The sequence below is a fragment of the Lithobates pipiens genome, unplaced genomic scaffold, assembly GCF_037356315.1.
Source record: "Lithobates pipiens isolate NorthernLeopardFrog02 unplaced genomic scaffold, aLitPip1_a1.2 Scaffold_19, whole genome shotgun sequence".
In the NCBI taxonomy this organism is placed as follows: Eukaryota; Metazoa; Chordata; class Amphibia; order Anura; family Ranidae; genus Lithobates; species Lithobates pipiens.
In genome coordinates, this window is record NW_027507764.1 from 452,292,206 (window position 1) to 452,319,781 (window position 27,576).

Sequence of the window (27,576 nt, forward strand, 5' to 3'; positions counted from 1 at the left end):
TGTTTGTGTGTGGAGAGGGGCTTGTCCTCTGCAGGATTCTGGCTAAAATGTTAATTGCAATCATTAGAAAAAAATTATATATATATAATATTATTCTTTTTATATATATATATATATATATATATATATATATATATATATATATATATATATATATATATATATATATATATATATATATATATATATATATAATATAATATAATATAATATATATATATAATATAATATAATATAATATAATATAATATAATATAATATTGTGTGTGTGTGTGTATATATATATATATATATATATAATATTATATTGTATATATTTTTTTTATATATATTTATTATGTGTGTGTTCTAGGGTTCCAAGTAATTTTCTAGCAAACAAAAATAGATTTTTAACTTGTAAGCAACAAGTGATCTTTAAAATGATTGTAAAGTCTCTTTTTTTTTTTTCCCCTAAAAAATAAATAATAATAAACATGTTATACTAGCTTTCTTTGTTGAAGTGGATTTGCACACAGCAACCCGATCCTTCTCTTCTCGGGCGCCTCCTGCTCCCTGTGTCCGTTCAGACAAAGAGCCCCAAATACATAGAATGCGCCAAGATAAAAAAAAAAAAACACATGGTCACATGGTATTGACATCACACATGTGGGTGTATATTCAGATCCTAAATGACAGCTCGGTCCCTCCCTCCCCCTCAATGCCCAATAACTAAAGAACACAGTGGGTGGAATGTCACATCTTGATTGATGGATGATCCGCCCCCCATAACAGCAGGAGGACTCAGGTTGTGGTGGAAATCTCCTCCTACCTGAACACTCAGCATTCAGCAAGACACCCTGCAGTTTATCACGTGACCGTGGTATACAGATCAACCAAAGTTCATTCTTTTGATCTAAAGAACCAAATGATACTTGCGCTGAGAGATGAAGAGAAACAATGTTGTGATAAACTTTGCCAGCTTTTTTTTTTTTGACAGCTCTGAGCAAATTGCTCTGCACTTGTTACATAGAATTGTGGAAATGCAAGGTTAGGATCATGAGGTGGGTTGAGTCGAGAATCGAGATTGCGATTTTTTTTTTTTTTTATTTTTTTTTTTTTAAGCGATTAATCGTGCAACTTTAGTGTGTCCCTTCCCTCCAGTCAGCTCTCATAGCTCTCCTCAGTGTGTAATTTGAGGTCCCTGCTTTGTGATCTAATAAGGCCTCACCTCATTCGCATGGCTGTCCGATCGGGTCCACCTGTCCTTTTTTCAAGACCCTCCATTCTCCTCTATGGGCAAGTGGATGTTAACGGATGTGTGCCTGTTTACACCTGGCTACCTCCAATCTGATCCAACAAAAACAGAAGGAAGGAGGATTTGTTCCCCTCCGTCTGGCTGGCTCAGATTGTTTACATTCAGCTGCCCATAGAGCAGAGCGGGTTTTGTCCGTGTCCAATCTGCATAAGCAGAGTGGACACAGACCTGTTATCTGGCAGCTCCGCTCTGCTCTGCTAAGCAGGGGATCAGAGGACAGATCATATGCTGAACAAAACCAGATCCAGCCTGTGTGAAAGGGGCCTTAGTATTTAGGCATAATTTAAAAGGCAATAGGAATCTATGCAATGTGTTTTCAACCCCCAGGAAGATGTATTCAAGCATACTATTTTAAAGTAGAAACTTTTTTGCCATCTGTGTCCCATTGGGGAGATTTCCCTTCACTTCCTGTCCCATAGCCAAACGGGAAGTAATTGGAAATCCCTTCAAAGGGAGGGCACCCCTGTGTATCACCAGGGTCACCATATCCAACGTCCTTAATGGAATATTCCCCAAATTTTCTTTTACTTTCACTTTTGATGATAATGGTAAACAGGACAGATAGGGTGAATCACCTGAGAAGAGGCACAGGAAATAATAAAAGCCTGACAGATGTTCTAATCCCTCTCCACTATACAAAACTAAAAAAAGAGATTTGCCTTTAGTTATACAGTACTTTAACTCCATTGTATATTGGACCTCAGGGCCATGTTACAGTTATGGTCAGTTACCACTCACCAGCAACAGGATCACTAGAAAAGGCAGAGAGACATACTCACCTGTTCCCTGCTGGCTCGATGGGCAAGGAGCCACTACCTGGCTGACTCAAACACCAAAAAAATTCCTTCATCAGCAAGGCATCAATGCTATGCTTAGCAAGCGATGGAAAGACAGCTTTGAAATCGGTATTTCTGAGCCCTGTTTGGTGATACTGTCAAGTTGTCACCAGCAACAGAATTTTCACGTGTGATATGACCCTTGCGCTACAAAATTTGCTGTGTGTGAAACACTGTATTCATTAAAAACGCCTGGGCCGATGAGGTCAGGGAACTTCTTAAAGTGGAACTTTAGTCAGAAATTTAAGTCCTGCTAGATCACTTCAGGCTGGCCCCTTTTGCAAGTATAGCTATGTAAAAAATTGAAAATAAGTGCCTATACTGTTTAAAATTCAGTAATACACTGTCTCGCCCCCCTCTGTGCACATGCCCAGTTTCTCTCTTTTTTGGCATTGAATGAAAATCAGAGCCACTAGAGGCCGATCTGCTGACAGGCTAAAGATTTACTGCTCCTCAGGGGTTTTGGGCAGCCTCCAGCAAGAAGAAACAGGAGCAATGCTGTAGACTATTTACAGCACACACTAATTTTGGTAGCATAATTAAAGTGGAGTTCTCCAAAAATGAAGTCAGCAGCTACACATATTAATATTAGGACACTTACTTGTCCTGTAATACAGTGACATCAGCACCCCAGCCGATGTTTCCATAGTCTGTCGGGCTCTTACTGGCTCAGCAGCAGAGGAAAGGAGGAGGGGGCCAAACTTCTGATGTACCTTGGTGAGGTCCGATGAAAGTGGGGACAGGGTACTTGTTAAAAACAGGTACCCTCTCCATGCCCCCTCCCAAAAGATTCCAATAGTGGCACCGGAGGGGGGAATCAGATAAACGTGCTGATTATCCTGCAGTATGGGTGTGTGTGTGTGTGTGTGTGTGTGTATATAAAAAAAAAAAAATATATATATATATATATATATATATATATATATATATAATTTTTTTATATTATAAATGTGCTCTTTACTTTAGGATTTAATAGTACTTTAATTTGGTGATGTGTGATCTACATAAGGAGCTGGAATAGCCAAGTTGTTTCTGGAGCAGTCTGGCTTGTCTTTCACTGCTGTGTTTAGATCCGCTTTTCATCTTGGCAAGGCTGATGGCAGCAGAAGGCCCACAACATAATGCGGTGGGTGAGTTGATCAGTTTGTTCAAGGGATGTTATATAAGTATATACTTTGAATAGAACTGCTGCTGGTTTAAATAATTTATTTATACCCGTAAGAGGCATATTGTAAAGACTTGCGTAATAGACGAAGTGCATATAATTCTGTAAAAATTGTCATAATTGGTGGATCCCTTTGGCAAAGCCTGCATCATACAGAGAGATTAGGTAGTAGTAGTATTCCAAATCTCTAGCCTCTAGTCTTGATACATCCTATATTTAGTATGCATGGTTGTTCCCTTCTTGCTTTCGATCTTTGGTGCAGATCACTTGCAACCTGTATTGTTTTATAGGCAAATGCAAGGAGCACCAATAGTGTGCAAAGTAAAGGCACAAATCAGATTTTACCTTTTAAAAGAGAAGTGCGACGGGATGCTGCTGGACTCTCCAAACAGATTCCTTTACATGTGAGCGTGGGATTTGGATCTTGCCTCTGAAAGGCAAGTGAAACAATAACACTCCTCTCTTAACTTAGCTTATAAAAAGCATACTGAATGTTTCTCTGGTAGAGGCCGATGTCAAGGTTCTGACTAGATGGTATATGGTTCCCCTCCGTTTGTCGAGGCTATATCCATCTTCCTCACCCTTATGCTTTTGAAAATGTAATTCACTTGGCACCATGTATCATATATGGTGGGAATGCCCAAGGTTGAGGGGGTTACTGGTACAAAGTTTTTGCTCTGATAAAAAAAAAATTCAGGGATTCTGGACCCCCAACAACATTGCATAGCTCTATTAAATGAACCTGTTGAACACCTACCTCAATGTAAACAATGACTCTTTTTTTTTTTTTTTTTTTTTTTTTTTTTAAGTTGTTAGCAGCAAAATTTACTATAGCCCACTCATGGAAGAAGACCTTTGTGTGTATGTCATTATACAGAAGAAAGGTATCCTGGATTAAGCTCAATGGACAAATTACTAGTGTGGACAAGGACACTACTAATGCCCCGTACACACGGTTGGAATTTCCAACAAAGTCAGACAGCAGCTTTTCATAGTCTCTTCCGACTGTGTCTATGCCCATTCTGACTTTTTATGTCGAAAATTCTGACGGACCTAGAAAGACAACATGTTCTATATTTTTCCAACAGAACAAATTCCTATCGGGAAAACCGCTCGTGTGTATGCTGTATGTTCCGACATACCAAAAACGACGCATGCTCTGAAGCAAATACAAGACGGAACTGTGTATTGAACTTCCTTTTTCTAGTCCCGATGGTCGGAATTTGGTGTGATCGTGTGTACGCAAGACAGCTTTCAGCGGAATTCCGTCAGAATTCCGTCGGAAAAACCTTCAGAGTTTTCGACATTCTATATGGTTCTTTTCCCCAATCTTATTTTGGAGGTATACAGTCTGAGAATACATAGTCTTCCTTTATATGGCTTTGCAATTTGAAGAATTTTGTTTTGTTTTTTGCCGTTTGTGAAAGCTGGCACCGGGGCTCTGGTTGTCGAAATGACTAATGTGCAATGTGAAAATTTTCTGTAAAAATCATTGAAAGTAAAAGACGTGTGGGATTTCAAAATAATCATACTAGCATAGGTGGATGCTGCATTGGTCCGATGCTGCATCTGTCACCCACCACCTCTAAGAGAAATCAAAAATCGCTCTTTACGGAACGATGACAGTCTGCTGTCGGCTGAATCTGCGTCACAGAAGTGTACACAGTTCTGCACTCCTGTGACCCACAGGAGAAGTAAGGAAAAAGGAGTTTTGACCCTGACTACTTTAATGTATTCTTGACAACTGGACTGCTTCCTAAGCATTGCTTCCCTTTTTTGTGGAGGAGGTGTAGGACAAGGGGATACTAGGATACTAGTATCCTGTACTAGGATACTGTAGGATACTAATTTAACCTCGGAGACCTATTCTGAAGAGTGCTCTGTGTCCTCCCTGCATACACAATCTCTTTTCAAGTTTTGTATACTGATTCATTCGAACAGTAATTTTCCTTCCAGATCATTGTCTGATGGTAATTTTGTTTACAGTATAAAGTGAAGTTAGAGCAGGTTATGACATTTATTCTGAATTAAGTATTCATTTGTTGGAACGAAAGTGAATTCTTACATAAGGTGCACCAAAGATTCCCTTGTACCCTGCTGGCAAACAGCAGAAAAAGTCAAGTTGAAACCGAGGATGGAACTATTGTACGAAAGTTCTCGTATGGCAAAGGCTTTTTATTTATTGTTTCTGATCATGAGCAGTTTTTCGTATCTGATTTTGCTTGTACGAAAACAGTACACATTAAACTAAAATTGTTAGTACTGTTCACAAAACAAGAAAATGTTTGGATTGCGTCCCTTCAAAATTGTTTGTTTGCAAAGTCTGAATCGGACGTCGAAAGTAGTGTACACACTTTATGGAACTCAACCATGCCTCGAACAAAATATTTATTTTCTTATAGTGTGTCTTTTTACTTTTAGGTTGGACTACCCAAATTTCGGCCATCCTGTTGAATCGCTGAAATTAAAGCTGTGGGTGGCCCCGCAAGAACCACTTTGAGTTGGCTTTGAGAAGAGTCACTTAAAAAATTGACTGAGCCAGGTGGAAGGCTATTGACTGAACGTTGACTGAATCTCATCAGATGCAACCACTGTTCAGCAGTTCCATTATCGGGCCACCACGGGTACCATGATTACAATAGCTGGCAGCTGAGATTCCTCAATCTATGCTATTTAGCCAGCGTATGGCAATCAATGGATTCTCTCTCGTTCTACCTACGGGCTGAAGTAGAGAAGATGGAATTGTGTATGGCTAGCTTTATTGGTTGTGTGTGCTGCTGTACAGTGCTAGGGTCCTGGGTTTTATTGCCAGCAGGGGTGACATCTTTGTGTAGTTTGTTCTCTGTTTCTACCACAATTCAAAAAAAAATCCTGATGTATTAGTTAGCTTCTGGTTAGTAAAGCCCTGTACACACTATGAGAAAATCTGAAGAAAAATCCTGAGAGAAATGATCGTTCAATCATTGTATAGTGTGTACTCTACATTCGATTCCGACTTTGCAAACGAAAATTTCCGAAGAAACAAACTCCAAAATTTTTTCTTGTATTGCCGCGTACACACGATTGGAATTTTGGCCAGCAAAAGACTAATGAGAGCTTTTCATCGTAAAATGCGACAATGTGTATGCTCCGTCGGAATTTAGCTGGCCGAATTCCCGCCAGCAAAAATTTGAGAGCATGTTCTCAATTTTTCCGACAGAAAAACTTTTGGAAATTCCAATCTTGTGTATGCAATTCCGACGCGCACGCATGCTCAGATTCAACTACGAGATCAAAGCTACTGGGTATTGAACTCCCTTTTTCTAGTCCTGTCATACATGTTGTACGTCTCTGCATTCTTGACGTGTGTATGCAAGACAGCTTGAGCGAAATTCCGTCAGGAAAACCATCAGAGCTTTTTCCAACCAAAATTCCGATCGTGTGTATGTGGCATAAGTGAACAGAATGAACACTTTTCGTTTAATGTATATAGTTTTAGTACGAGTTTACGAAAGACTGCGTATGATCAGAAACAACAAATAAAAAGAAAAACATTTTTGTACATTATTTATATCCTCAGTTCCGACTTGCTGTGAAACATCGAGGGGAAACCAGCTGATCGTTCGCCCATTTCTTAGTGTGTACCCCACTTTAGTTAGCTTCTGGGCTATAAGATTGAATGCTTCAATTAGGCAGTAACCAATGTAAATCGCTAAGCACTGCAATGCTATATATTTAGTACTTGTATAAGAATACTCTCTCAGCATTTTCCAACTGCAGGAGCTCCCGGCGCATTATCCTACGAAACCGTGAACAGATGCAGATTAGAAAAATGTTGCACATGAGTATTTGTATGTGGAAGCATAAGGATAATTAATTTATTTAAAATATTTAGATAACTTTTGCACTCTAAATGAAAATCTTAAATATCTCGACTTTCCAAACTGTGCTGCTTGTCTTCCTAGCTGTTCCTTTACAGTTCGTACGGGTTATTATGACTAAATGGAACACATTTGTAACAGAACCCAGCTTTCATTTTGTAACATATTTTTAGCACAGCGAGCAAAAGGCACCATATGTCAGCGAACGCAGGAAGATACTTGGCAGAAGGTATTAAATATTGGATTATTACACGTTATTTTGTGTTAAGATCCTAAAGAGACATTGCAGAGCTGCCTCTAGTTTTAAGATGCGGCTTATGCTGGCTGTTTGGAAGTGACCCACAAGGCAAGACTTCTGGTTCAGGCAGACACAAAGCTACAAGAACCACGTTTGGTTTACAATGGGAATTCTTTTTGATCTATTATTTAGTTGTTCTTTTTTTTATTTTTATTTTTTTATTTCTCAACTTCCTCTTTTAAATGTAAGAACATTTCTATGTGCAAGTGCATGATTGCAGTATATTTTGTGTCACGGGGAGCCACATATTTGTCCTGACACTGCATTAATCACCTTCTACCTTAACCAATTCAGCCCTAGAAGGATTTACCCCCTTCCTGACCAAACCGTTTTTTGCGATACGGCACTGTGTCTCTTTAACTGACAATTGCGTGGTCGTGCGACGTTGTACCCAAACAAAATTGACGTCCTTTTTTTTTTTTTTTCACACAAATAGTGCTTTCTTTTGGTGGTACTTGATCACCTCTGTTTTTTTATTTTTTGCGTTATAAACAGAGCGACAATTTAAAAAAAAAAGGCAATTTTTTTTTAATTTTGCTATAATAAATATCCCCAAAAAATATATTTAAAAAAAACAAATTTTTGTTCCACAGTTTAGGCCGATATGTATTCTACATATTTTTGATAAAAAAAAACCCCCAGAATAAGCGTATATTGGTTTGCCCAAAAGTTATCACGTCTACAAAATAGGGGATAGATGAATGCCATTTTTATTAATATATATATATTTTTTTTATTAGTAATGACAGCAATCTGCGATTTTTATCGTGACTGCGACATTGCGGCGAACAGATCGGACACTTATGACAGTATTTTGGGACCATGACAGAGATCACTGCTCCAGATCACTGGGAGCATTAGATCTCTGTCATGTTGCTAGGCTTTTCCCCGTTCTGCCTGTCCGTGCCATGATCGTGGGCCACCGGCAGACATAGAGTCCGCGGGGCACGCTCCCACTAGCCGCGGGTGACGCAGCGACATATGACTACTTTGTTTTGCACACCCATGCTTCTTTGTCGACGTATATTGGCGTGAGCCGGTCAGGAAGTGATTAAAGCAAATCTTGCACTTGACCGTTTACTCGAAAAACTGCTCAACGCTGCTGTCTCCCCACATATCATCGCCAAAGCTGTATGTAAGAACAAAAACCCTATGGAGAAAAGTTTGAAAAATACTTAATTTTACACCCAGATTCTGTACAGACAAAGGTGATATTACTATCCTCCTGATGAGATCCAGGGAACGTTGCATATAGCCAACCTCCCCACCCCTTATTTTTAACTCTGTAGTGGAATTACTATTTTTATTTTTATTTTTTTAATACAGGGTGTACAAATCACCTGGCTAAGTTTTATACAAAAGCGTGCAGATCTGTAGAATATTGATTCTGTGATGAACCATGGTGCATTTTAGGTTTGGTTACGATGTATTTACCTTGTAGTGGGAGAAAATGCAAATGATCAACATGTTGCCATTTATCCATGCAAATTACAACCTTGACACACACCATATTGCGACATAACTATATAGCTAATCTGTGAAAGAGACCATAAACTTTGCGGGTATGTTATTGCATCCAAATGGAGCTTCTATAACTGACTCTCCAAAGACAAATGTCTTAATCACCCCCTGCATGTTAATGATGCTTCTAATGTCTACAGGTTTTGAAGACTATTTTAGTTATTTTTCTATTACTAGCCTTCAGGCTTGACTAGTTAATATCTTCTGCTCCACTAAGCTGACCTTTCGCTCTCCTGCTGTGCCTCATAGTTATATGCATGTTCTTCTGCATGGTGGAAGCTGGTAAGGGGCGCTTGTTCACACTGACAATTCAGTCACACTCTGTGGGATTAAATCTTTCCCCAGAGTACAAATAAGACAGAAGAACAATGACTAACATTTAAAGAACTCGCCAAGAAACATCTTTTGGTTGGTAGGGCACTCATGGTAAAACCTTTTGAACTGCTTTATGGTATTGAAACTTTATATTTCAAGGATAAGGTTTTAAAAAAATCTGATTGTATATGTAACATGAGCATCTTTACAGTACCCTGGTAAAATTCCTACTAAATCTAAAAGCTTAACCTGTATTAAGTTCATAAATAACAAATGTTTGTAAATTTTAAAATGCTCCTTTTTGCAAAATGGGGAAAATCTAACGTATGCAAAAAAAAAAAATTCTATAACCAAATTACTCAAAATCTTGAGGTTTTTATTTTTCCCTTACAGCTTTCAGAGTTTTTAAAAAGACCCCCCATTTTCTGAAAGCACATGATTACTGAAATAAAAAGGTGCTACTGATTTTTAAGGCCATGCAATATTTGCGCAAATGTTTACCAAATCGCTAGTTTCACAAAAAAAAACAATAAAATCCCTATTTGCACACACAAACACAGCATAACTTACAAGACTCTTGCTAAATGCCTACTAAGGCCTTGTTCACATGGGGTATACTAAAGTGTATGCCCATGGAGGGCCATTTTTACCTGCATATGGATGCATGGGTGTTTTGTGCAGGCAGTCCTATTCATGTCAGTTGGAAAACGACTGCATGGACAGATCTGACATCTGTGCGGGTGTAGGTTCATGGCCACAAACGTAGACGGTGGGAGTTTAGGGACATGCACCTACATGGATATCAAGTTGGAAACCGTTGCTGTGTCCTTGCAGTCGCTGCATCCCAATTGATATGGATGGAACTGCCTGCACAGGAATGCATTAAACACCTGTGCATTCCCGTACAGCTGCTGTGTCCCAATTGACATCAATGGGACAACCTGCATGGGGATGCACAAAACACCTGTGCAGCTAAACATGTCCTCACTGTAGAATGACCTGGGTGAATGAAGCCTTAGGCCTTGTTTACACTTGCAGTTGGGGGGGTAGCAAAAATGTGTGATTGAGCTGTGTTTCTGCTGCCCACCAACCACCCTCCATAAGCTGCAATAGTCAGTGGAGGGGGGGTGTTTAAATGATGCGGCCACGATGCTTCATGCCCACGGCACAGTTGACCCAACTTGTAGTGATGCCGCCATCCAAGCGCTAAACATTCAAGTCTGAGGAAACACCACAAAGGTACCACAACTGTGTGCAATGCACATGGCTGCAGCACATTTGTCTGCAAAAATAGGGTTAAAACAGGTGGTGAGGTGGCATCAAATCACTAGACGCCTCTCAGTAGCCTTTGGAGTGTGATTCCAATGCGTATGGGCCTGGTAGCAAAGGGTTAAAGGTCTTGCCCTCCTTCAGCCTGTGACTGGACATGAAAGACAAAACAGAACATTGATTAGCTTATTACTCTCAACACTCTGCTCTCACTTCCCATCAGCATGTCCCTACTTAGTGCAAGAGCAGTGTAGCACAGTTGACGTGCCGTTTGTGTTGCATCTCTCTCCCAACCTGAGCTCTGCTGTACAGGGACTACAAGATAAGTCATGTTTAGGTACTTGCACTACTTTCATTTAAAAAGAAAGTGATGTATTATTGAATACAGTGCTGCATTATTGGATGTCTTTTATTTCTGCCTGGAGTTAAGCTTTAGAGCTTGAAAAGGCAACTCACAGGTACTATATCTTCTATTCTGTTAAAATGTATGAAAAAGGCCGGTGTCTTGTAAAATAGTGTCCTCCATCAGATGGTGTCCCCTGCGTACCGCGCATGCGCAGTACACAGGAACACAGATTCCGAAAATTGCCGAGGATGAACGGCGCCTGCGCCGTGAGTCCAAGTTCTATCCCCACTATCCAAGTGGACATAGAGTTAGAATAAAAAAGAGCCGAGCGGAGCGAGGCCGAGCCCGAAGCGTGGCGAGCGAAGCTCGCCCGCGAGGGGCCCTCTAAAATTCTTAACCCTATGTCCGCTTGGATAGTGGGGCTACCTCCTCCACTCACGGCGCAGGCGCTGTTCAGCTTCGGAGTTTTTCCGAAGCTTCGTCTGCTCCGTACTGCGCATGCGCAGTACGGAGCGGACAGCATTTGATAGGCGGACACTATTAGGCAGAACACCGGCTACATTATCTGCTGACTTGAGTGGAGTCAAATGAGACTAGAATTTAAAATGAATATGGAAACAAAACGGTTCAATGTTATTATATTGTGCTCTGAAACCTGAATTTATTTTTCTTGGTTTTAGACAGAGTGGGGTGGATTAGAACCCATGCAGGGTTTTAACAGCTATCCGGGGTGCCGCATGGGGATTCCGTAAAGGGTGAACCGTGAAGGGGATTCTCCAGCAGCCACACCATCAGAAACATATCTTTTTTTGTAGAATAGAGGAAGGCTAAAACCCCTGTTCTGTCCGTGTCCCTATTGCAGATTTTCCCTAAATTGTCCCCAAATTCCTGTCCAGTAAAACGGATGTCAGCAGAAGAATAAAACATTTTTCTAAAGGGGCCTTGGATAGCAGGAAAAATAAAAAAAATGTTTGTGTGTGTGTATATGTATGTGTGTGTATAGATATATGGATGGATATATATAGAGAGAGAGAGGTGTATGTGTGTGTGTATATGTGTGTGTATATGTATGTGTGTGTATGTGTGTGTATGTGTGTGTATGTGTGTGTATGTGTGTGTATGTGTGTGGATGGATGGATGGATGGATGGATGGATAGATGGATAGATAGATAGATATTCACACTATTAAAGCGGTAGTAAACCCGCATATTTTTTTAACACCTGCAAAGCAAAAGGCATAATGAGCTAGTATGCACCGCATACTAGCTCATTATGAAATACTTACCTTAGAACGAGGCCCCGTCATCTGGCCTGATCCATGTCAGCTCCCTCGGCGTTTCTTCCGGGTATCGCGGCTCCGGCGCTGTGAGTGGTCGGAGCCGCGATGTCGTCACTCCCGCTTCATTCCGGCCGGTCAGCCACTGCCGGATTTTCAGGCCGAGAATCCCCTTGTGTGCATGCGCCGCTGCAGTCAGCGGCACATACCGAGGGGAATATCTCCTTAAACGTACAGGTTTAGGAGATTTTTTTACCTACAGGTAAGCCTTATTATAGGCTTTCCTGTAGGTAAAACTTAAAAAATTGAGTATACAACCACTTTAAGACCAGACATTTTGGCATAATTGCACTTTTATTAAAATGTATACTTTTTAATGATCTAAACCGCCTAAATGGACAACAAAATAGTAAATGATGTGTGTCCTTTACTGGAGAGAAGACCTGTTTCCAGTAGTATTGCCTACAGCCTCCTGGCCCTGAGTAAGTTCCTTGGTCATTGGTAACCCATTATTGTTTTTTGTTATATGACAGGCAGCAAAGATGAATGCATTTTAGCGAAGGTGCAGTCATACGTAAAGCTGTTTTCCTGTGAGTTCTGCTCTTATAAATATATTTGGAAACTCTTTCTGTCTGCTTCAACCCCTTGTGGCCCCCTCCAAATGAGTAGCTGTCGAAGAAAACTGGGACCAGCACACTTTTGATTGTTTAGGTATCTCATATCTTATTCAACATTAAAGGTCTTCCGTGCTGTAAAATTAGTTTGAATTTCAGATGCTGGTGAGCCTTGAAATGCCACTGAAAGCCCTTGAGCAATGAACATCAATAGCGGTGTGTTGTCAAAGCCCCTTTGCTTTCTTCAGTTTTTTTTCTTTTGGTAATACTATTTTTAGTATTAAGCTTTTGTTTAATGTACACTTGAATTTCTAAGAACCATATACTGTAAGCCGATGCAGTGTTTCACATTCTAAAAGTACTATACAGAATTTTCAGAGGAAAACAGACCAAGCTTTTCGTTCTCAATACTATGACTCAGAAGTTCTTCTCCCCAGGCAACTATATTCTGCCAGAACAGTAATAATTACTTGAGTTTTGCAACTTTGCAATATTGTTAGGTTGTGTAATAAGTCAGTATACTTTAAAGTTATTTTTGTTCTAATTGATGATTTTTTTCTATGGCGAAGGACGATTTGACAATACATAGTAGGTGAGGTTGAAAAAAGACACAAGTCCATCAAGTCCAACCTATGTGTGTGATTATATGTCGGCATTACATTGTATATCACTGTATGTTGTGATCGTTCATGTGCTTATCTAATAGTTTTTTAAACTATCGATGCTCCCTGCTGTGGAATTCCACATCCTTGCTCCTCTTACAGTAAAGAACCCTCTACGTAGTTTAAGGTTAAACCTCTTTTCTTTTCATTTTAATGAGTGTCCACGTGTCTTGTTAAACTCCCTTCCGCAAAAAGTTTTATCCCTAATTGTGGGGTCACCGGTACGGTATTTGTACATAAAATCATATCCCCTCTCAAGCATCTCTTCTCCAAAGAGAATGAGTTCAGTGCTTGCAACCTTTCCTCATAACTAATATCCTCCAGACCCTTTATTTGCTTTTTCCCCCTTTCTGTGTACTCGCTCCGTTTCCGGTACATCCTTCCTAAGGACTGATGCCCAGAACTGGACAGCATACTTTAGTAATTAATAGTAATATAGTTTTATCTCTGGAGTTGATTCCCTTTTTAATGCATGCCAATATTCTGTTTGCTTGGCAGCGCATACCATTGCTGAGTCCATAATCTACTAGTACCCCCAGGTCCTTTTCCATCCTAGATTCCCCCAGAAGAGTTTGGGAAACCAGTATTATATCCCAATCTTTACCCCAGCCTCGGACTATCGATCTCTCTGTTCCCTATTTGTTGGATGGCCATTTGTATTCTTACGTTTCCATGTTCTTTCTGGTGTGTGTTTATTTTTCATTCATTTACACAGGCGTACTTATAGGAAAAGTACAGCCAAAGCTCATTTGGCTGTACTTCTCCTGTGGATCACAGGAGTGCAGTTTGTTCTGCACTCCCATGCTGTCGTCTGACATCACAGAGCTGGTCCAGGCTGGGGAAAGATCGCAAAACATGGTTTGGATCCACCCAGGAGCCTGTACTGGCAATCTGCTGAGAGCCTGAGCCTACCTCTCCTGCCCCCTCCACAGTCCAGCACTCCGGTAAGTACGAGGGGGCAAAGCAGTCCAGACAGCGGTGATTGACAGCTTATGGAGCACTGAGAACTGAGCAATTAGTGGTGTTGGATCGATCAGTCTTAGAGCCAGCGGGGTACAGATGCAACCAATTCTGCATCCACCTATGCAAGTATGTTTTCTAAAAAACAAAAACCCAAACTTCTCTCTTAAACGTACATCCATGTGAGGGCCATGTTTTGCCCATACAGGATGCATAGGTGTTCCCTGCATTCAAATGCAGGCAGTCACATCGGCTGTTGCTCCGAATTTGACATGCGTGTCGATGCGAGTCCCCAAATGCATACAATGTTAGTTTGTGGACTCACACAGATGTAAACTTGGGAGCATTTTCTGCAGCTGCTCTGTCCCAATTAACAAGAATGGGACTGCCTGCCTGTGAATGCACAGAACACTTGCACATCCCATGTGGGCAAACAAGGCCCTCACACAGGTGCAATTATGCCCATGTAAACGCAGCCTTGGAGGGGACAACTTTCCACAATAGAATGTGCTAAACACTGACTACCTGTAATTCCTCCACATTACTACCCCCTGATATTGACATACGTTGACAATAAGATATAAAATTCATAGCTATAACCAGCAAGAAGTTTGGGGTTTCTCCCACAATCCAAATTCTGGTTGGCATCTTCTCAGAATTGGTCTTGGTCTGTGTATGATTTTGGTATGGCCTTTAGATTGTAAATGCCTTTTGAAAGCAGAGACTTATATCAACAGTTTTAAGTACTCTATAAAAAGTAATGTTGCCACCTTATAAACACAGGAAAAATAGCTGGTAATTCAAGTACCTAACTGCATAGAATCATTCTGTAAGGGGGTAATATTTGTTCACTTAGAACTACACTTGCCCAATTGCAAAGATGCAACCCACCCCCCCAGTTGTGGACTTTAAATAACATTTGGTAATTTTAGTATAATTGGTATACTTGCAGTATTGTGTAGACAAGAAGGATTCATTGGATTCATTTGACTAATTCATTTGACTAATTATAGATTGTATTTCGAAAAAAAAAATATTTAGTATTTGTTTTTGGCAGAAAACAGTTTGTCAACTTTCCAAAAGCAAAATGATACAATAAAGCATAGAAAATGTCCTCAACAGATTAGCAATTGGACATGTTACAGAGTGAATGGTCCCTTCACTGTCTGTATGTCATTGTCATGCATAACCCAAGTCTGGAATCAAGAACAAGATGGGCCTTCGATTTCAAGGACAGTTAGAGATCTTTCTCACCCCATCATTCTGATCCTATCATTTGCTATCTTTTAATGGTTGTAAAAGATTTCATTATTCTACCACATGCAAAAAATGAATCCATTCGATTGTATGTTGAAAATTTACAAAACCGCAAACATGTGACTGCATCAAAGGGAAAAAAAAATTATATATTATTATACAGAATTTATATAGCATCAACAGTTTGTGCAGCGCTTTACAACATGGGGGCAGACAGTGCAGTTAAAATGCAATTCAGTACAGGAGGGATCAGAGGGCCCTGCTCATTAGATCTTACAATCTAGAAGGGAGGTTCAAGTGGAACAAAAGGTAATATCTGCGGGGGGTGATCAGATGGAGAGAATTAAAATATTTGTTAGGTGTGGGTAGGATAGGCTTCTCTGAAGAGGGTTTTCAGGGATCTAAAAGCTAATAGAGTAGGATATAATTGGATAGATTTGGCTAAGGAGTCCCTTAGGATTGGAGAGGCTCTGGAAAAGTCCTGGAAGCGAGCATGGGAGGAAGTGATGAGGGAGCTAGAGAGCAGGAGGTCTTGAAGACCGAAGAGAACAATTAGGCTGCTATTTTGGGATTAGGTCAGTGATGTAGCTGGGTGCAGAGTTGTGGATGGCTTTGTAAGTAATCGTTAGTATTTTGAATTTGATTATTTGGGTGAGCAGAAGCCAGCACAGGGATTGACAGAGGAGTGAGTAGTAGACAGAGCAGTTGGTAAGGTGGATGAGTCTGTCGGCAGCATTCAGGATGGATTGAAGGGGGGGGGGGGTAAACTATGTAGAGGTAAGCCAATGAGGAAGGAGCTGCAGTAGTCGAGGTGAGAGATGACCAGCTAGTGAATTAAGAGCTTTGTGTCATTGGTTGGTTAGAAAGGGGCGAACTTTTAAGAAGTTCAGGCGGCAAGATTTGGACACTGATTGGATGTAAGGCTTAAAGGAGAGTTCAGAGTCCATGACTTCACCTAGGAACTTGGCATGCAGGGATGAGCTTATAGTTGTGCCATTGATTTTGGCAGAAATCAGAGGAAGAAGCATGTGGGGGAGGAAAAATTATGTTTGGTTTTGGATAGACTAAGTTTGAGGAAGTGGTGTGACATCCAGACTGATATATCTGGTAGTAACTTAGTGATACGTGAGGAGATTGAATGAGTGAGCTGAGGAGTAGAGAAATAGATTTGGATGTCGTCAGCATAGAGCTGACCCAGGGAGGAGGTGTAGATTGAAAATAGGCGAGGTCCAAGAACAGAACCTTGGGGGACCCCAACAGAGAAAGGAAGAGGAGAGGAGGAAATATAATTGTAAGTAGCGCTAAAGGTGCAGTTGGATAAGTAGGAAGAGAACCAGTAAAGAGTACAGTCACAGAGACCAAAGGTGTGGAGTTTTTTGAGGAGGATGGGGTCAACAGTATCAAAGGCAGAAGAGGAGGTCCAGGAGTACGAGTACAGAATAGTGTCCATTCGTTTTGCCCGTTAGTAGATTGTTTTAGGAGAGCAGTGTCTGTGGAGTGTTGAGGACGAAATCCAGACTGAAGGGGATCAAGAAGGCTATTATCAGCAGGGTGGTCACTCAGTCAGTTGTAGATCAGACGTTCAAGGAGTTTGGATAAAAAGGGGATCAAGGAGATGGGGCGTAGGTTTTTAAGATTGGATGAGTCCAGTGAGGGCTTTTTAAATATGGGGCTGACAAGTGCATGTTTTAGAGATTTGGGGAAGAACCCCAGAAGAGAGGGAGAAATTGAAGATGTGGTTTAGAGTTAGCAAGTAGTTTAGCAACCTTGTTTATAGTAGTGGGGTTGAAAAATTGAAATAATGATTGTACCTGTGGGCATGAAGTGTAAAGCCTGGAGGGTATCTGAACAGTAGAGCGCTCCTCGCAAATTGTATCAATCTTATGTTTGAAGTTACATCGTTGCATAGTTAGGTTGAAAAAAGACACAAGTCCATCCAGTTCAACCACAAAAAAAAAAAATGTGTATATGTACATATATATATATATATATATTTTAACCAGTATAAAACTGCCCTCCAAAAATACAATTACTGGCTGCCAAGTAGACCTATTTTATCTCTCTCATTAACACCTTATCATCCCATCCCCATCAGCTCTTCTTTACCTTCAACTCTTTACTTCATCCTCCACTGCCTTCACCCCCACCAACTCACTGCGCAAAAGATCGGCAATCACTTCACAATTGGATCATGCTCTGCTGTTTTTTTTTTGTCTTCCAAAAAAAAACAGCAGAGCATGATCCAATTGTGAAGTGATTGCCGATCTTTTGCGCAGTGAGTTGGTGGGGGTGAAGGCAGTGGAGGATGAAGTAAAGAGTTGAAGGTAAAGAAGAGCTGATGGGGATGGGATGATAAGGTGTTAATGAGAGAGATAAAATAGGTCTACTTGGCAGCCAGGAGGCAGGAATTGTATTTTTGGAGGGCAGTTTTATACTGGTTAAAAAAAAAAATATATATATATATATATATATATATATATATATATATATATATATATATATATATATATATATATATATATATATATATATATATATATATATATATATATATATATATATAATAAAATTTGTGCTCATAAGATTATATACCCTGAAGTTATACATTCTTGGCCATTTTTCAGCGAATATGAATGATAAGTTTACATACCCTAGTTCTTAATACAGTGTATTGCCCCCTTTAACATCAATGACAGCTTGAAGTCTTTTGTGGCATTTGTGGATGAGGCTCTTTATCTTCTCAGATGATAAAGCTGCCTGTTGCTCTTCGCAAAAAGTCTCCAGTTCCTGTAAATTCTTTTACAGGCTGTGTTGCAGGTACTGCACATTTTGAGATCTCCCCAGAGTGGCTCAATGATATTGAGGTCAAGAGACTGAGATGACCACGCCAGAAGCTTGTGCATAGGAGGGATTTGGGGTCTTTTATACCCCCGATCCCTCCATAAAGAGTACCTGTCACCACCTATTACTGTCACAAGGGATGTTTACATTCCTTGTGACAGCAATAAAAGTGATCCCATTTTTTTTTTTTAAAGTAACAATGTAAAAATTTTTTAATAAATAAGAAAAAAAATGTTTAAAGCGTCCCCGTCCTCCTGAGCTCATGCATAAAAGAAAATGCACATGTAAGTCGCGCCCGCATATGTAAAGGGTGTTCAAATCACACATGTGAGGTATCACCGCAATCGACTGAGGGAGAGCAATAATTCTAGAACTAGAACACCTCTAACGCTAACCTGCTAACCATTATTTTTTTTTTTTTAAAGTGCTTGGAGATTTTTAGGTACCGTAGTTTGTCGCCATTCCATGAGTGTGCGCAATTTCAAAGCATGACATGTTTGGTATCTGTTTACCTGGCGTAACATCATCTTTCACATTATACAAAAAATTGGGATAACTTAACTTTTTTTTTTTTTTTTTTTTTCTTTTTTTTATTCATGAAAGTGTCTTTATTTCCTAAAAAATGCATTTGAAAGACCACTGTGAAAATACAGAGTGACATAAAATATTGCAACGATCGCCATTTTATTCTCTAGATTCTCTTCTAATAAATTATATAATGATTGGGGGTTCTAAGTAATTTTCTTGCAAAAAATATGGATTTTTAACTTGAAAGCAACAAATGTCAGAAATAGGCTTAGTCGTGAAAGGATTAAAGTACCATTCAGCTCCTAACGGGAGTGTTAATTGCCATTTTACCCAAGCTTTTAGCAGGCTTCAGCAGGCTTTCAACAAGCTTTAAAAACTGGTGAAGCCTGCTAGCAGCTTGTTTAAAGTGGCAAGTGCTCCAGTCCCTGCTGCAGAGAAACACCTTCATAACAGGATATTACCACCTCCAGGCTTTACTGTAGGTATGGTGTTATTTGGATTGTGAGCTGTGTTAGATTTCCGCTAGACCTATTGTTTGGTGTTGAGGCCAAATAATTCAGTTGTAGTTTCATCTGAGGACCTTAAACGAACCTTGAAGATTCTGAGGTCACATTGAAAAATGTGTTCTGGTCTGACAAGTTTAAAATTGAATGATTGACAGAGAAATCGGCAATAGTCTTCCTACTGAACCGGCCGAGATTCGAACCATGTATGTTACAACCATGTATGGCCAGCCGCCTACGTTTGCTTATGGATGTCCCCATCATCAACTAATCCTGTGTCCCCAATGAACTAAAAAGAATGTTGGGTTTTTGTACTCCTAAAAATATATTTTACTTGGAGTTCATTGAGGAACACAGGCCCAGCCCCTTTGTGCTTGCAGTCCTGTTCTACATGGTCTCACTGAGATGTAGCCACCCCCATCTTCCTGATGGGAGCCATATTCCTATATGTCAACGCGTCCAGGTGCAGCATATTTCAGCTCTTGAGTAGGACAGGTTGATCAGTTTTTTTCCTTTGCCAGTGTCCAACTCCTCCTGTAGGCGGCAGTATAACCCAGTTATCTCTGAATTTAGTGTTCCTTAATGAACTACAAGAAAATAATTTTATAATGTGTACAAAAATCTGTTGTTGCTGATTAAAAACAAGAGGTGATGCGTTGGCTAACATGATGGACTTTTTAATGTATTTATGGAAAGCATTACACCCCGATTAAAAAACGTGTCTGCTGTACTTGTGCTGCAATATAATGGACAGGTTTTTTTTTTTACGTACTCCAGATCTAGCTACACTCTAATGACAATCTCATGCTACAGATTACATAAGCTTTGTTCTGATCCCCCAGATCAGTATGTGTATGCCATCTATTAACCGCTGTGCAAGCCTGAAGTGGAACAATAGCACTGTCTTATTTGATTTTTACAGCCATTTACCTAAAATTTCAAATAACTGCTGATGCAAAAAATGAAGTAAATTGCCATATGTAAAAACCCCAGGGACTGTTAGATGAACACAACATTTTAAAAGGTGGAATTTCTAGCATCCAAGTAGGCAATTTTGATAATCTTCATGTTTGTTTCCTATTTTCTAGCTTTTTAGATTCTGTTAAATTATACATTTCATGTTCAGGCTAATAGTATCTGCTGGGAGCAAAAAAAAAATGCTTATGTTGCAACCTCTGCAATAGTTGCTATGGCAGTTTATATTGTTAATTTAAAAGTAAGCCTTTTTTATGACACATGTCGAACATGCATGCTTTGCTTCATGTAGGGCAATTATATAGGTGTTCTTGTTTTAACCATCTACTGTCTGAGGAACAGATTACGATATTTACAACCCTCATGGTAGTGAGATGGTTAAAGGCGACCTAATGGTTTTCTCACTACCAGCTGAAATACTACAATGTTTTTTTTTCTGTTGCTATAGCTGTGATGTCACATGCTGATCCTGACATATGATTGGTTGTTTTGTGTTTCAGATCCCTGCCTGTAGTAGAACACAAAGAAAGGACGAGACACCCACGTCTGTGTGAATAAAAGATTCAGCTGTGCTGTTTAATGCAGACTCCTGTCTGGTGGCCTTTTTTTTTTCTTTTCTTTTTTTTTTTTTAAGGCCTGCCTTTTACTGATAAATATAAAAAAAGTTATTTAATGAACTGTGAGATGAAGAGCTGCTGCTAACGGTCAGATTTCAAGATTCAGCTGTTATCCATTGTGCTTGATGCACATGTTTCTACACATTGCATTTAGGAAACGCAAGAAGAGAATCCAAAACGGCTGCAGGGGAACAATCACCAAACATGCCTACAGAAACACTACAGACAGGTAGCATGGGTAAACCTGTGAGCCCAGCAGTGGCTTTTACATCTGCTGTCCCACTCCGAATATTGAACAAAGGACCTGATTATTTCCGCAGGCAGTCAGAGCCTAATCCCAAGAGACTGAGCGCAGTGGAAAGACTAGAAGCTGATAAGGCAAAGTATGTCAAAAGCCAAGAGGTTATCAATGCCAAACAAGAACCCGTGAAGCCAGCTATACTTTCAAAGCCTCCTGTATGCCCCGGAGCTAAAAGAGCTTTGGCCAGCCCAACTCTGAAGATGTTTAATAACAATGCAAAAAACGAAAGCTGTGTACAAAGGGAGAATTTAAAGCTTGAGATCCTTAAAAACATTATCAACAGCTCTGAAGGCTCCAGTACAGGTTCTGTGCACAAGCAAACATGTCGGAACTGGCCTCAAAATCTGTCAGACTCGGTTGACCAAAATCGACACTCATTTGCAGAGTCCTTAAAAGTCTACCCTACACAGAGTCATGGGTGCCCTCAAGAGACCAACTCGAACATCAGCAGAAGGCTTCTTGACAAATCAGGTGATACTTTTTTACATGTTTCTCATAGTTCTTCAGACATTAGGAAAGTTACAAATGTGAAGCAAATAAAAGCGATTCCATGCAGCAGTTCAGCACCACCATTGCCCCCAAAACCCAAACTTGCAACACTTACCACCCTCAAGTCACCGGACAATGACACAATGGAACCCAGCTGTGGCGTCACGCGAAGGCCATCACTCCAGCGATCAAAATCTGATTTGAGTGACAGATACTTTCGTGTTGATGCAGATGTAGAGAGGTTTTTTAATTACTGTGGACTGGATCCTGAAGAACTTGAAAACCTCGGGATGGAAAATTTTGCAAGGGCTAATTCTGATATAATTTCTCTAAACTTTCGCAGTGCAAGCATGATCAGCTCAGACTGTGAACAGTCTCAGGACAGCAATAGTGACCTTAGAGATGACAGTGCCAACGATCGCGTACCGTATGGTATTTCTGCCATAGAGAGAAATGCCAGGATTATTAAATGGTTATATAGCATTAAGCAAGCTAGAGATTCACAGAAGGTATCCCATGTGTGAGAGAGAACCAGTGGCAAACCCACAAGACTCCATCATGTATGTGAATTTTCAGTCGTGAAGGGTTGTCAAGTCTACTTGAAGTCTTGTAAACTTTTCAGTCTGCTCTGTGTTGCTTGTTGTGCAATGTTTTCAAGTTGCATGCATGCCAACATGTGAAATGGCCTGGCTTTCACTTGAACAAATCCTACAAAGCCCAGTAGAATCTACTCACTAACTGCCAAAAGTTTAAGACCACAAGTCAGAAATGTATAACTTTATTTTAAAGTGTTTCTGTCTTGTATACATGCATAAGTGGCAGCCACATTGTGGGTTCGCTTGTTGTTCCGTATGTGAAATATATGGGACAAAAAACTTTCGTCATGACTAAAGCATAAGGAATTTGGTGCCTTGTGTTTTGGAAATGTGAGAGTTTCTTAGCAAATTGATTGGCTGCATTCTCTTGGATGACCAGCCACCCACAAAATGGCTTTCTTTTCCCTGTATGCGAGAGATGGGATTGCTTCAGTGTTACTGTGCACTGTTTACATGATTATGAAGGGTAGAAAATGTACTTAACACGCATATGTCTTATTGTGTTTTGTATACATATATATTCTGTTATGTTTTTCAGTTTAAGGTTTGCAAGGCACAAATGCTGTCTATTGCTTGCTTTCACACTAGTTTGTTTTTCCTTCAAGAGGAAATGGCAAGCATTGGACTTTGCAACATGTTTTTTTTATTCCTAATAAGTGTTACTTTTTATAACCCCATCCATTTCAGTATACTGTACCAAAGCAGTTTGTAGATTGTATGTCCCCTTATGCTTGTCAATTTTTGTGATGAAGCATCATGGCAGATGGGGAACAGCTATAGAGATGGTGTATTATCTGATATCTGCAGTGTCTGCATTTGTAGGCATAAGTTGTTTGGGGAACCAGAAGTATTTGGTATCATGGTTGGTTGAAATTAGTTTGGCCAATCCTCTGCGGTTTATTCCTACCAGTGCAGAGAACATTGCTGTTGCTGCAGATTATGTCAATGCAAGTTAAAGTGCTAAAACAACAAGCTTAAAGTAGAACTATAGGCAAAACACTTTTTTTTATTTTTTTTTTTCATTTTGGGTAGAGTAAGGTTCTAATAGGTTATAATCCCTGTCAGATTTTTTTTTTTTTTTTTTTCGCCATCCTATTGCGGAGATTTCCCTTCGCTTCCTGTTCCGGAGTCATACAGGAAGTGAGAGGAAATCCCTGCAAATTAACAGATATCCTTTGGGACCCCCAGGTCACCAGAACTAGTGTCTCCATTGGAAGATTTCCCCTCTCTTACTTTTCTGAGGACAACCCAAAATTTAGGGAATTTCTTTTACTTTCACTTTCAATGATAATGGTAAACAGGACAAATGGAGAGGAGGAATTTCCCTAATGGAGGCACAGACAGCAATAAAAATATTCTAATCCCTCTGCATTCTATCCAAAATGTAAAAAAAAAGTTTTGCCTTTTAGTTATGCTTTAAATATTGCAGCTTACAAGCCCTTTGATGTGGTGCTTGCATTCGTTTTCAGGCTTTCATTTTTATTTTCTCCTAGTAATGCTGCAAAAAACACCCTTACTGTCTAGGTCTACACCCACTTCTCCGTGGTATCCATTAAAGAAGCCATGGTTATCACACAGGCTGGACTTCAAACATGGCTGCCTTCCTTTATTTCTATTACATATTGGATTATTGGGATGAGTAGTTCACAAACGAGAGTTAACATTGTGGGTTTTTTTTAAATGCATTAAATAACACTGATATTGCAATTCTGGCAAAGCCAATATGTATTTTCTGTATTTGTTAAAATGTTATTAGCCTGAAAAAGAAAACAAATGCCACCCCCATGTCACTAGTACTGTTAGTGTCGGTTCACACTGAGGCAGCCCGACTTGCAGTGCGACTGCCTCAGGCGACCTGGACAGGACCCTTGCGGCGACTTGCAAAACGACTTCTCTTTAGAAGTCAATGCAAGTCACCCCCAAAGTTGTACAGGAACCTTTTTCTAAGTCAGACCAACTTGTCGCTCCAATTAGAATGGTTCCATTGTACAGAACGGGGCACGACTTGTCAGGCGGCTAAGTCGCTGTCGTCCCAGTGTGAACCGACCCTTAGCCTACAATGTGTTATATTTTTGTTTTGGATATATTTTAAAAAGAGATGCAACTGATGGTCGAACTGTGTTCAAATTTCTGCCCCCCTTGTCCTTTCTCTGAGAACCCTAGCAAACGTTATCAATTTCTGATTTCTGCAGGATTTTGAGACGTCTAATACCATATGGCCAAGAATTTTGTGTTTTTGGGTTTTTTTGTGTTTCCGATTCTTTTTTGCAGTCTTAAACTTTTGACAAGAACATTGAGAGCAAACTACAGCTAATAAAAGATGCCTTTAACAGATCAAATCTTTGCAACTCCATGCTACCATCTTGTTCGAACATCATAAGCAGTCTGTCAACAAAAACTAAATGGAAACACACAGCCATATCAGTATAAAAATGAAATTCAAATCCTGGAATAGCCTCACTAGCTGGAATCTAGCTGAATGAATTGTACTTGTTGTCTTGCGTATGTTACATCTCAGTCTATGAATGTTTGTCTCACCTGAAAGTATTGTAGTTTAACAACTTAAAACTGCTTTTGTTACCCATGGCAGTTTGTTCTGCACGTTGGCCTTCTTATGGAATTCTTTATTTTTTTCTGTCTTTGAGGTTTATTTTGATGATGTGTCTTCCCAGTGGGTAATCAGCTGATGTTCTTCTGAGCAATTTTGTAAATGCTCTTTGCCTGTGACAGTGGTGGTAGCCATTTTGTCAGCTGAACCAGCTCACAGCCTTTTACTTCTCGAAGCACCAGGCACCATATACAGGCACAACATGGCTGCCATTACAGTAATGAACTTATTTAATAATGATGTATAGAGTAATAGAGTGCAGTGACCCTTACTAACCAGTCAGGAATTGCATTTCTGCTTTTAAATGTGTCCATAAGGGGACTGATTATGTAACAAGTAAGGCCATTTAAATCCTATATTTATTTAGGTCAGCACCTCTGGCAGCCATCGTCCTACTTTTAACCATAGCAGGCAATGGCTTCTATACAGATGTGTTGTGTTTTATGCTAGTTGCTCATTACCATATTTCACCAAGCAGTACGTCAAATTACATCTTTCACCACTGCTATCTGTTCTAAGATAGCAGGAAGCCACAAGATATGAGACCCCTATGTATGAGGAATCCCAAACAAGATTTTTGGTTTTCTTTCAAAGCTTTAAGATCTTGAGTCATCCTTTTGTCAGCATCCATTACTAAGCATTCAAAGGTGTTATGGCATGATGAAAATATATCGGTATATCGTCAATATGGTAAGTGTGCAACTGTCTCTTTATCCCCCTTACATTGCAAAAGATTAGTACATGTGCCGAATATCTGGAACTGTAATACTATGTTTACCTTTAATTCATACCCCCTTCACATCTGCATGTTTTGGTAACCTGAACTAAAACGTGTTTTAGAATGTACTCATTTAGCATGTCATCCTAATACACTATTAGAGTAGGCTGAATGTTCCATTTTTGAGTTAAAGTGGTTATAGCCCTTAAAAAAAGAAAAAGCTCCTGTTCACTTATAGCAGATTAAACAGCACAGTGCTTGTTCTGTCTAATGTGCCCCTTCCTAAGATGTAAAAAACAACCCTAGACAATCTTGCTAGTTCCTGTGTCCCCCTCTGTGTGCTGACCACAGTAATTGGGGCTGCTGAGCCCTGATTACTGTGGCCAGTTTACGTGCCTCTGTAATCCGCAGCTCTCCCCTCTCCCCCGTCCCTGCCTGTCAGCTTTGTATGTCTGTGTCTCCGCTCCCCTCCTGCTGCTCTTAGAAAAGTAAACTTTCATAAATGTCACTGCCAGCCCCTCAGTTTTATCCAGCCATAATGCACTGTGTAAGTGCGTTTTTTTTCTCTCTTCGTTTTTTTAAATAAAGCTGGTAAATACCTTTTTTTCAGAGATCTAGAGATCTCCAGGCTGGTCACATGACTCCCGGATGCTCTCCTACTCTGAGCCAGGGCAAAACACAAAATGGAAAATAGTATACATTTGTGTAAGTTATCACTGTATACTCTTCTATCATCCTTTAGTGATCTGCAAGTTTAACACATGCAGATATTACATGAGTGTACGTGGATGCTCAGTCTTAGCATTTATGCCCATCTTTAAACAGATTTGGCAGTCCACTGCATTGGTCATATCTGACAGACGTGTGTACCCTACTTATGTAGCAAACTTCTGTGCAATACACACTCTGATGTGTCTCAGGTACGACCACATCTTCCATTCCTATCTGCTTGATATCCAAGTAGATACTTGTCCTTCAAGTCCGGCAGATGCTAATTCACAAGCCCGTTAACAGCAGAGTAGATTGAACACAACCTTTCTGTTTTCTAAGATTATGGGTACATTTGTCCAGGCTATGGCCAACTTTTGGGATGAATAGTAATGAAGTGTCCTGGCTCATGACCAGTTGCTATGGGTCACTGCACACCACTGCTCTTTGCATAATCTTGTTAAATAAATGCATGTATAGGTGACAAGTGTATTTGACTAGGAATGATGAGTTAATGTAATATCTGCTACATTGTTGTTAAAGTATCACTGCTTAAAGGTCCTCACTTCAGAAGGCTGGAAAACAAACTTTTTTTATGGTGTAAATGCTGTAAGGATTTGTACATACTTCATTTGCTATTGATACTTTGGGGAAAAAAAAGTGTTATACTAATAAATAGCTCTTTGTTCAGCAACACAGTTTGATGGTTTGGATTATGTGTGAATAAAAAGGACCTTATATGTTGGTATATAATTTATTATAAAAAAAAAAAAAAAAGGGAAAATATGCCTTGTGCTGAGTTTTCAGCATTCACTAATTTTAAAAGGATACATAATGTGCTCTGAGGGATAACCTTTCCATAGCCATCTTATGCATAGGGTTCTCACAGGGATTCGAAATGTTGGCCTTGGGATTTAAGAACAATGGTTACTGGTGAACAGACATATCGGGTTCATACTGCAAGAAATATTTTAACTGCTATTGCTGATCACCTACAGAAAAATTTTTAGTTGCTTGGC

General features: G+C 39.9%; 1 protein-coding gene across 6 annotated transcripts in view; it reads left to right on the forward strand.

The window, feature by feature from the left end:
• Positions 1–27,251, forward strand: part of FAM110B (family with sequence similarity 110 member B) — a 227,659-nt gene extending 200,408 nt beyond the window's left edge. For 4 of the 6 annotated variants that reach the window (XM_077492731.1, XM_077492730.1, XM_077492732.1 and 1 more), the window contains one exon: positions 21,021–27,251. In XM_077492731.1, coding sequence (XP_077348857.1) covers positions 21,342–22,451 — 1,110 coding nt within the window. In that variant the 5' untranslated portion in view covers positions 21,021–21,341 and the 3' untranslated portion in view covers positions 22,452–27,251. Of the gene's footprint in view, positions 1–6,854; positions 6,943–21,020 lie in introns of those variants that run through there. The other 2 variants (XR_013277663.1, XR_013277662.1) reach the window with 1 other exon arrangement.
• Positions 27,252–27,576: the final 325 nt, after the last annotated feature.